The sequence below is a fragment of the Triticum aestivum genome, chromosome 4B (genome assembly GCF_018294505.1).
Source record: "Triticum aestivum cultivar Chinese Spring chromosome 4B, IWGSC CS RefSeq v2.1, whole genome shotgun sequence".
In the NCBI taxonomy this organism is placed as follows: Eukaryota; Viridiplantae; Streptophyta; class Magnoliopsida; order Poales; family Poaceae; genus Triticum; species Triticum aestivum.
This window is the reverse complement of record NC_057804.1, coordinates 476,089,659-476,100,973: the sequence shown is the minus strand read 5'-3', so window position 1 is coordinate 476,100,973 and position 11,315 is coordinate 476,089,659. Positions and strand designations below refer to the sequence as shown.

The 11,315-nt window shown below is 52.2% G+C and overlaps 1 protein-coding gene across 1 annotated transcript; it reads left to right on the top strand.

The window, feature by feature from the left end:
• Positions 1-300: 300 nt before the first annotated feature.
• On the top strand, positions 301-8,481 carry LOC123095012 (uncharacterized). Its single transcript, XM_044516851.1, has 2 exons — positions 301-1,034; positions 8,231-8,481. Exons 1-2 carry the CDS (start codon positions 408-410, stop codon positions 8,387-8,389), a joined length of 786 nt encoding a protein of 261 aa, XP_044372786.1. The 5' UTR covers positions 301-407; the 3' UTR covers positions 8,390-8,481.
• The last annotated feature ends 2,834 nt before the right edge of the window (positions 8,482-11,315 follow it).

The window sequence follows — 11,315 nt, the reverse complement described above, 5'->3', positions numbered from 1 at the left end:
AACTCACGTTTGCTGATGCGGCTGCTGTTACAACCAGGTCTCACACTTAAGGTAATGATGCATATATATCTGATCTGGAGCAAAAAAGCAAGCGTGTCTTGCTTGCGCTACCTCTCCATGTGGGCTCGTTGGCAATTACAGGTATCACCATGAGTCCACCAGGTGAGTGGTGAGGCAATGCAGCGAAAATGATGTCAAAGGCGCATCCACCGCAGCCGACGCCGGGGGTGGTGCCGACATCGCCTGGCCCGGCTCAGGGAGGGCCGGCCGAATCAGATTCTGATGCGGATCTGGATCAAGATGATCCTCGTTTGCGGCCAGCCAGATGGAATGTTCAGTTTGACGATGGCCAGCAGATCGGATCAGAGAGGGAAGGATTCATCTACTATCATGCGGACTCCCGATGGATGACGATACGAGATCGAGATCACGACATTCTCGCTGGCCGCTATTTGGATGGGGATGAGCAGATCCACGCAGGTGCATGTTTTACTATTGATTATTTTCATTTTACCGTTCGTGATTGTGTGCAGGAGAGTTTGCTCGAGGAGGAACCGATTGAATGTGTTGATCTTACGTCGGATTCAGAGAGTAAAGTGCCTAAGCCGGTCATCGGAGGTGAGATCGCGCTGTCTATGAGGGCTAGGGCGACTGGGGCTACTGGGGCGACTGGAGCGGCGCCCGCGCCGCTGGCGCCGATCGTTGCGGCCCAGCCATTGGCGCCGGGTGCGAGGCAGGTCGGAGGGCGGTTCTGGGTCCTAGCCGGATCTGCTGAAGGGGAGGAGGACGAGGGAGACGACGCCGGCGACTCAACCGACGAATATTCGCCTACGGCTTCCGACGTGATTTGTGAAGCTTTCAGGCCGGGGTATTCAGAGGAGGAGGTCGCCTCTATCGTTCCTGGGATCGTGACGATTGACGATCCGGCACGGCAGGGTCTTCTTCCGGAAGAGAACATCGAGGTGGTTCGCCGGATTGTTCATCGGAGGACGGCGAACTCTGCGATCCGGCCGTGGAAAGGTCCCATGCCAAAGGTTAGTCTTCCTAACTTAACCGTATTTGATCTTATTAAGCCGGAGTCCTGGACTTTGGTTCATCGTCGAAAATCATCTCGCCGGACTCGGGATCGAAAGCTGCCGGAGGTGACTGCCGCGGCGCTTCCGCCAGTCACGGAGACCCAGATCCGCGTGATCCGCCAGGAGCGTTTGAATTCGCTCCTGGGCCGCGACTCGAGCTCTCTGCTGGATGGGCCAAGGGGGGCTCTTGGGCCTGTATCAACTGGGTATGAGGCCCAGTTAGATCAGCCGGCGGTTGGCTTACAGAACGGGGTACGATGCCTACGTACGTCGATCGTCTGTCGCCTGGGGAAGGCTAGGGTTCTTTCTCTCTAAGCCGTCGCGTCGTACGTTGCTGCCAGGGAGCGGCCGTGCTCGTCGAATCGCGCCACTCGGGAATATGGCTGGGCGCGGAACCCCGCCGGTCCTCCCGCAGGCGCAAGACCCAGCTGCGGCGGGCGGGGGTTCTGGCCGTGATGCTGGGGCGCCTAACCCTATTGCTGCCGGGGTTCGTGCCACCGCCATCGGGGGGCCTGGCCGTGGGGGGACTGCGCCACCGCCTGGACGTGGGATGCCACCGGCGGCCGTTGGTGGGCGAGCGGCTTTGGGCCGAGGGGCTGGTCGTGGTGGAGCGCCGCTGCCAGTCCCGCCCGGCGTCCGGGCTGTGCCCCCTCGTCCGGGATCTCTGCCTATGCATGCGGGGCGAGGTGATGGTGCACCGGCCGGAGCTGCTAAGGCCTTGGGGCCGGGTGAGTCACGGCCCGGGTCATCTCTTGCGGCAACCAATGCGGGCCGGGGTGCGCCTCCGCCGAGGGCTTCGGGGCGAGGGGCGGTTGCGCCAAAACCCCCGGTGCACAACGGCTCTAGACCAGCTGGGCAGACTGGTGGCGGCCGGCCGCCGCCTATTTTCGTTTCGAGACCACCACAGCAACGGTCTAACACCGCGTTGACGAGAGCTACTGGGAATGCAGACTCTTCCGTACCACCCAGAGGGCAATGGGGGGATGATGGTTATGATGCATATGGAGAGGGTCAGCACCGTGGATCGTCATCGATGGGAGGTGGTCGAGGTTATGCCTGGCAGAGCGATGGCTCTGCTGAGATGCCTTTTCTGGGCCCATCGGGAGGCTTCGTGGAGGGCGCTTCGGGACCAGACGCACGACAGAGGGGTGGCTTCCGTGGTCGTCGTCGTGGTCGAGGGGGTGGCCGCGGTTTCCGCAGACAGCATCTGATGCAGGAGTCTGTCGATCAGCAGGCTTGCGGGGTCGAGGCTGATCCCGTTCAGGCCACGACCTTGACTGGTGAGGCTATGGAGGTAGTCACGGCCCTGGCCACCGCGGAGGTTGACATGACTGATTCGGCCGATGCGGAGAACAGGTCTGAGTCGGACAGGGCTTCTAAATGGGCACGTCGGAAAGAAAAAATGCTTTGTTATCGCTGTGGTGAGAAAGGTCACTTCATTATTGAGTGTGTGGCTGAGCTATGTGACACTTGTGGTAAACCGGCCCACACCTCGGGGGATTGCCCGCTTCTTCGTGACCAGGCTCCGGCACTTATAGCATATGGAGTATATTGTGCTGGTCTGATGTTTTTTGAGTCACCGGCCGCGAGAGAGACTCCGGTTCAGCCGCAGAGCTTGACTACTGCGATTGTGAAGGTGACACAGGGTGAGGTTTCTGAGGCTCAGATTGTGCACAGACTTCAGGAATTGGCATCGGGAGACTTTCTGTGGGAGCTTGTTCTCATCGAGGAGCGGGTGTTCAGAGTCGACCTACCGTCAGTTGAGGACTTACGGCGGTTGCTGAGTTTTGGGATGTGCAAGGTACCAGGAACTAATTGTATTCTGGAGTTTCAAGAGTGGAAGAAGGTGGAGCCAAAGGGGAAGCCCCTAACTCAGGTGTGGCTGCGTTTTACTGGGGCACCGTCTGAGGCTCTTTGTGATGCTCGTGTGGTGGCCAGCTTGGGTACGTTGGTTGGTAAGACAGAGAAGGTGGACATGATTTCACCCGCGCCCATGGGGTTGCCAGACTGCGAGTGGGTATTCTGGACATTGAGTTTGTCCCTGACGTGGTAAACTGGGTGTACAGGGGTGAGGTGTTCCCCCTGGAGATTGAGTTTGAGGATGCTGAGTTGTTTGCGGATGTCGATGGTAATAATGATATGGAGACTAATGACGGAGATGATAATGCGGGGACCCGAAAGGATCCGACGGATGAGGATAATCGAGAGAGAACATCCGGGTCAGGATCAGGTGCTCAGCAACCACAGACTGGTTCAGGGGTAGAGCCGGTCACATCTCCATCGATACCTAACAACACGCTGAGGTTCGGATCTTTTCAGCCAGCATCGGCCCCGCCCAGGCTTTGGAGCGAGAGGGTGGAGTCTGAGGATGATTTTGAGCGCTCGCTTCCGACGCTTGATTTTCTGCCTGGGAGCTCGGATGGGCGCGAGGTCGTTGCGGCACCTTCGTTACCGTCGCTGGCCGGCCGTGGGGGTCACCGTCCGGGGCAGGAGGCTTTGGACCTTCCCTCCTCGGCGCAGGTTGCTGCAACCGTTCCTCTTCTGATCAGGGAGGCTCAGGGTCACGTGGCACAGTCGGAGCTGGCTACGCCGCAGATTGTCAGCCGAGGGGGAGACAGTGTGGGGCAGGCGGCCTCACATCTCCTTTCATCGGCGCCGATCGCTGCGCCTCTTTCTGTGACGCCGCGCGGGAGCTCGAGGCAGGTGGCCCCGGGACATTCCGCGTCCTCAGCCGAGACGCCGCGCGGGAGCTCGGGGCAGGTGGCCCCGGGCCATACCGCATCCTCAACCGTGACGCCGCGTGGGAGCCCGAGTCAGGTGGCCCCGGGCCATACCGTGTTCTCAGCCGTGACGCCGCGCGGGAGCCCAGGGCAGGGGGCACAGGGCCATATCGCGTCCTCACCTACTGGGATGGTCTCTCCCGTTTGCGTGACGATTGGAGCGGAAGGAGTGCTCGGGCAGGAGGCCCAGGCACAGCCTTCTCCCGCTATCCGGCCTGGGAGCCCCCCGGTGTGGCTTCCTACGAGTGGAGCTACTCGTGAGGAGGTTATTACTTTTGGTGGCATTCCGGACCCGGTCTCTGAGGGAAGACGGATGAGCTCTCGTCTCCAGGATATCCCTGAGGTTGATGACATGCAGCAGAGGTGCGCTATGAGGGCGGCCAAGCTTCGTGACGTTGAGGTCACTACGGGTATGTCAGTCAACATTTCCAATTCTATTATGCATTTTTCTTCGGAGGAGATTATTAATAATGCAAACCAAATAGGGGTTTCGTTAGGGAATACTAATTCTAAAATTAGCAATTCGGTTAATGATCTTCTTGATCTAGAGGCGGAGCGCGCCTTAGAAACCATTCGTAACATAGAGGCAGTGAAACCTATGAACGATGCTGAGATAAATGCATTGGGGGTGAGAGTGCTTGATAATTGGTGTGCAGACCTTGATCCTGACACTAATGAGTCGGATGAGGAGGAGGTTAGTGTTCAAGTTCTTGCGAATCAACCACCGGAGACCGGTTCTGAGGACCGGATGGTGGGTAATGATAAACCAAAACGTAAGTGGAAGCGGAAGGTGTATCCCGTTTCCGCGGTACGTAGGAGTGCTAGGATCCGTACGGCCAAGAAATTTCATGATGACCCATGAAAGGAATCTTTTGGAATAGCAGAGGTCTGAAGGACTTGGCTAAAAGAAGATTTCTCGCGGAGGCATCTTTGGAGCATCGATTAGATATTATCGCTCTTTCTGAGACTGGTAGAGATAATTTTGCTCCTCAGTTTCTTTCCTCTCTTGTGGTTGGTGTGGATTTTGACTGGCATTGCCTACCTCCGCGAGGACGTTCGGGCGGAATCTTGCTAGGAGTGAGATGCGATTCCCTTGAGGTCCGGAGTGTAGTGATGGGTGACTTTGCGGTTAAGTTTCGGGTTAGGTCCAAGGTGGATGGTTTCAATTGGGCCTTAGTGTCGGTGTATGGTGCCGCACAGCCGGAGCTTAAACCGGATTTTTTGGCGGATCTAGTTCGAATTTGCGGGTCCGAGCAGCTACCGATGTTAGTTGGGGGAGATTTCAACATCATTCGGAGGAGAGAGGAGAAGAACAATGACAACTTTGACGGCAGATGGGTGTTTATGTTCAATACCATTATCGAGAGCCTAGATCTGAGGGAGATAGAGCTTTCCGGTAGAAAGTTTACCTGGGCCAATGCACTGCCTATCCCGACCTATGAAAAGCTTGATCGAGTCCTCGCGAGTGTGGAGTGGGAACAGAAGTTCCCTCTGGTTACGGTCCAGGCCCTCTCACGGGGAATATCTGATCACACACCACTGTTCGTCGACTCTGGGGAGCCGAACCATGTGGGAAACAAAAACACTTTCTCATTTGAGATGGCCTGGTTTGAACGTGAGGGGTGTATGGACCTTATTGCCAGGGAATGGGTGAAGGGAGTAGGGGGTAGGACAGCGGTTGAGCGTTGGCAGAACAAAATTAGGCATTTGAGAAGTTTCCTACGGGGATGGGCTAAGCATCTCAGCGGGGTCTACAAGATCGAGAAGGATAGGCTCCTTGATCTAATACAAGCCCTGGACATAAAGGCTGAGTCCGCGATTCTTATGCCGGCTGAGTGCCAGGCTAAAACAGAGGCGGAGAAGAGGTTGAAAGAACTTCTACGGGAAGAAGAGTTGAAGTGGGCGTTGCGAGCTAAGGTTCGGAAAGTAGTCCAAGGGGATGCCAATACTCAATTCTTTCATCTGATTGCTAATGGAAAGCACAGAAAGAAGCGGATTTTTCAACTAGAGCAGGATGAGGGTACGATCGTCGGGCAGGATAATCTCAAAACTTATATTACCGAATATTATAGGCAGCTTTTTGGACCACCGAAGGTTAACTGTGTAACACTCGATGAGTCCAGGACTGAGGATGTACCTCAACTGTCCAATGCCGACAATGATATCCTACTTGCCCCGTTCTTGGAGAAGGAGGTTTTTGATGCGATTGCAGAAATGAAAAACAATAAGGCTCCCGGACCGGATGGGTTCCCGGCCGAGTTCTATAAAAAGTGCTGGCATTTTATTAAGGGGGACCTGTTACCTATGTTTCACGATCTTTTCTCTGGACAGCTTCAATTATTTAAATTGAATTTTGGAACTATTACATTGCTCCCTAAGAAATCGGAGGCTGTGAGGATTGAGCAGTTCAGGCCGATTTGCCTTCTCAATGTGAGTTTCAAAATCTTTACCAAAGTCGGGACCATTAGGCTCTCACAGATTGCGTATTCTGTGGTGCAACAATCCCAAACTGCTTTCATGCCGGACAGAAACATCCTTGAAGGGGTGGTTGTCCTCCATGAAACGCTCCATGAAATTCACTCCAAAAAATTAGATGGGGTAATTTTTAAGGTGGATTTCGAAAAAGCGTATGATAAGGTCAAGTGCCCGTTTCTCCAACAGGCTCTGCATATGAAAGGTTTCGACGAGGCATGGCGCCGGCAAGTCGAATCATTTACGCAAAAAGGAAGTGTGGGAATTAGAGTGAATGACGATATAGGTCATTATTTCCAGACTCATAAAGGCCTCAGGCAAGGAGATCCAATGTCCCCTATCCTGTTTAACATTGTGGTGGATATGTTAGCAATCTTGATAGGAAGGGCTAAGGACAATGGTCAAGTGGGTGGTTTGGTTCCTCATCTTGTTGATGGAGGTGTATCCATCCTTCAATACGCAGATGATACAATCATCTTTATGGAGCACGATTTGGCCAAGGCGAGAAATATGAAGTTGTTGTTATGCCTATTCGAACAATTATCTGGGTTAAAGATTAACTTTCATAAGAGCGAGCTGTTCTGCTTTGGTAGAGCTAATGACGAACAGGAGTCTTATAGACAATTGTTTGGATGTGAGTTGGGGAGCTTGCCATTCTCTTATCTTGGTATTCCCATTCACCATCGAAGGCTGACAAACAGAGAGTGGAAGTGTATTGAGGACCGATTTGAGAAGAAACTGAGTTGCTGGAAGGGTAAACTCATGTCATACGGAGGCCGACTAATCTTGATTAACTCGGTGCTCACGAGTATGCCTATGTTTCTCTTATCGTTCTTTGAGGTCCCAGTGGGTGTGAGGAAAAGACTGGACTTCTATAGATCACGTTTCTTCTGGCAGGGTGATGAACTTAAAAGGAAATACAGGCTTGCTAAATGGGATATTATCTGTCGACCGAAAGACCAAGGAGGGCTTGGTATTGAGAATCTTGAGGTTAAGAACAGATGCCTTCTCAGCAAGTGGCTCTGGAAGCTTGCCTCTGGGACTGACGCCATGTGGGCACAGATCCTTCGTAGCAAGTACCTTCATTCTAGAACCTTGTCTCAGGTAACGGTTAGGCCGACTGACTCGCATTTCTGGAGAGGACTAATGAAAGTCAAACGATTATTCTTTAATAGGACTAGAGTCGTACTTGGAGACGGGGTTACTACACGTTTCTGGGAGGATACTTGGCTTGGCGATTCACCCTTGGCCGTTCAATATCCGTCTTTATATTGTATTGCTCAACGACGTGAGGTGTTAGTGGCGACGGTATTTCAGTCTATCCCCCTCAATATTCACTTTAGACGAGCGCTTGCGGGCAATCGGTGGGAGGTTTGGCTCCATTTAGTTAGGAGACTGATGGAGGTTCAACTTTCTGACCAACCTGATGAATTACGCTGGAGTCTGACTAGGTCTGGAATATTTATAGTTAAGTCAATGTATATTGATGTCATTAATGTGAGTTCCATTCCAACTTCCAAGAACGTCTGGGATGTCAAAGTTCCTTTGAAAATAAAAGTGTTTATGTGGTTTGTTCATAAACAAGTGATTCTAACAAAGGACAACCTATTAAAGCATAATTGGACAGGACCTACTAGGTGTAGTTTCTGTGACCAGGACGAGACGATTAAGCATCTCTTTTTTGATTGCCCGCTGGCCAAGGTTCTTTGGCGGACGGTTCACATTACTTTCAATATCACTCCACCTAATACTGTTAATGCGCTATTTGGGAGTTGGCTTAATGGGTTTGAGACTAATTTAGCAAGACATATTCGGGTTGGAGTTAGCGCTTTGTTGTGGACCATCTGGCTTTGCAGAAATGATTTGGTGTTTAACAGATCATCACGGGTTCATTTTTTGCAGGTTATTTTCCGAGCTACGGCACTGATCCGTTCGTGGTCGCCACTCACTACGATGGAGGCCAGGGAGCATTTGGTTACTGCGTGTATCCGATGGGAGACGGTAACTCGGGATATCTTCAACCGGTTTGGATGGCGGTCATGTAATAGGATAGGAAATTAGTTTACCTGTCTTATTCTAGCCAGCCGGTTGTGGCGCATTGTTCTTGGCTAGTATGTGTTTCTAGCCTTTTGCGCTCTGTGTGAGCTGCCTTTTATCTCCAGATTTGAGACTTTCGAACCTTTTGGACACCTATTTAGTTAATAAAGAGGGCCGTATGCATCGCTAGATGCAGAGGCCAGGGAAACCCCCTTTTCGAAAAAAAACCATGAGTCCACCACAAATAACACCCAAAAAGGCAAATATGGATAATGCAACTTCTGTGATTTCTTGGAGAAACTTGAGATCGGTGGGCTCCGGAGCGGAGTGCCACCGGAAGCAATGAATATCATAAGTTGGAACTGCCGAGGTGGGGGAAACACTTGGAAAGTTCGTGATCTCGGTGCTTTGGTACAGGCACATTCTTCCAATATTGTCTCATGTGCGAGACACGACAATCAAAAGAAAAAATGAAGAGGTACCGCGCAAGATTGGGTTTGAGGGGTTTTGATGGTGTTGACAACGATGGTAATAGTGGTGGTTTGGCACTTTTTTGGCATGAGACTCTGAGTGTTGATGTGGTTTTTGCAAATCAATGATGCAGTAGCTCCGACTTGGCGACTAACTTGTGTGTATGGTGAGCCAAGGGTGGAGAATAGGCACTTGATGTGGTCGCTCATGGAAGATCTAAAAATTCAGTCTGGCCTTCCTTGGCTCATAGTCGGTGATTCCAATGAATATATGTGGGACTTTGAGCATTTTTCTTTAACACCGAGACCGGCTTCCCAGATGCAGGCTTTTCGGGATGCCCTTGAAGTGTGCGAGCTCTCAGACTTGGGTTTTAGTGGTGTACCGCACACGTATGATAACAAGCGTGGGGGTGATGCAAATGTCCAAGTTCGGCTTGATAGGGCGGTTGCAAGCCCTCAGTGGTGAGATTTATATTATGAGGCTTCAGTTCGACACCTGATCTCTCCTTGTTCTGACCATGTCCCAATTCTTGTTAATTGTGAGCTAGTAGCAGATCACATAACCAAACCGAGAGCTAGGCAGTACGAGATCATGTGGGAGAGAGAGTCGGTGCTGCAGGAGCTTATTGCAAGGGCATGAGCTGATGCAGAACGAAAACTTGTTTAGGTGATGTTCATGCTGCACTGAGGCTAACTATGCGCAAGTTGTACAGATGGAGCATGTTAGACTTAGAGATATATCTCTTTGTAATCTCAACTACTTATCTCTTCCTCTCCCTTGTAACCTCCTATCTCTTATTCTGCTGAATCCTAGCGATCGGTAGATACTTGTAAACCACGGCAGGGGTTATTCCTGCCCTCGATCAATAAAGCCCCGCGGCTCCTCTACGGAGGAGTAGGAACGCTTCCACCAAACCAATCTTACATGGTATACAGAGCCACGTCTCTTCCTATCATCTAGCGACACCACAAAAACCCTAAACCCTTCCATCGCCATGGCTATGAGCTCGAGCGCCGCCGCCCTCAACCTAGGTGCTCCACCAACAGAGAAGCTCGCAAGGGGGAACTACCTCCTGTGGAAGGCGCAGGTCATGCCGGCACTGCGAGGCGCGCAAGTGACCGGTCTCCTCGACGGCAGCGACGCCACACCACCAAAGACAACAGAAGTCACCAAGGCGGACAAAACCACGGCCATAGAACCCAATCCTCTGTATGGCCCGTGGTTGTCGAAGGATCAGCAGGTTCTGAGCTACCTGCTGAATTCTCTCACGCAAGAAATCCTGGCGCAAGTTATCGGTAAGGACAGTACCTTTGATCTCTGGACTGCTCTTACCACTCTATTCGCCGCGCAGTCGCAATCCCGCATAACAAATCTTCGGATGGCCATCTCCAACACCAAGAAAGGAAACACGTGAAGCAATGCCTTCATCGCCAAGATGAAGAACCTCGGGGACGAGCTAGCTGCGGCTGGGCGTCCGGTAACCGATCCGGAGATGGTCGACTACATCCTTGCTGGCCTTGATCGGGACTACGATCCCATCGTGGCAGCAGTCGGCGCTATCAAGAACTCCATCACCGTTGACGATCTCTTCGCGCAGATCGCTGCGTTTGATCAGTGGATGGAGATGCTGGGGGACGGACCAGCAGGCTTCCGTTCCTCTGCCAACGCCGTCTATAGGGGGCGCGGCCAGTCCCGTGGCAGGGGCGGTCGTGGCCGAAGCAACAGAGGAGGACGCGGTCGAGGAAACCGCTCCTCTCCCTCTCCGAGTCGTGGAGGTGGCGGCGGCGGTCATCAGCAGCGCTTTCGCTCTCAACCACAACAGCAGTAGCAGCAAGAAGGCGACTACCCGGAGTGCCAAATCTGCTACAAGTTCCATGCTGGCGGGGCAAGAGCCTGCTGGCATCGCTACGACGACGATCATGAAGAAAAGAAGGCAGCCAACCTCGTCACCAACAACTATGGCATAGATACCAATTGGTATGCAGACTCTAGCGCCACTGAACATATCACAGGGGAGCTCGACAAGCTGACGATGAGGGAAAGGTACCACGGCGGTGATCAGATACACACGGCGAGTGGAACTGGTATGGACATTACTCATGTTGGTAAATCAATTGTTAAAACCCCCGTAAAAGATCTACATATTAATAATGTCTTACATGTTCCACATGCTTCAAAAAATCTTGTCTCTGTTCATCGTTTTGCCCTTGACAACAATGTTCTCATAATATTCTATCCTCACTCTTTTGTGATCAAGGACTTGGCAACGAGGAGGGTCATCCTTAGAGGAAAGTGTGAGGGAGGCCTATATCCACTCATATCATCTTCATCTTCATCATGGTCGAATAAACAAGCGTGGAGTGTCACCAAACCTTCCTCGGCAAAGTGGCATAGTCGTCTCGGTCATCCCTCCTCAGTTATAGTTCAGCACGTCCTTAGCAAAAATAATCTTCCTTATGAGTCTAGCGTTGAGTCAATT

What these genes read in the sequence shown, in the direction of transcription:
- LOC123095012 (XM_044516851.1), top strand. Translation starts at nt 408, where the DNA reads ATGACGATACGAGATCGAGATCACGACATTCTCGCTGGCCGCTATTTG. An exon ending in GGAAAGGTCCCATGCCAAAG is followed by an intron (nt 1,035 to 8,230) that starts GTTAGTCTTCCT and finishes CATTTTTTGCAG; the next exon opens with GTTATTTTCCGAGCTACGGC.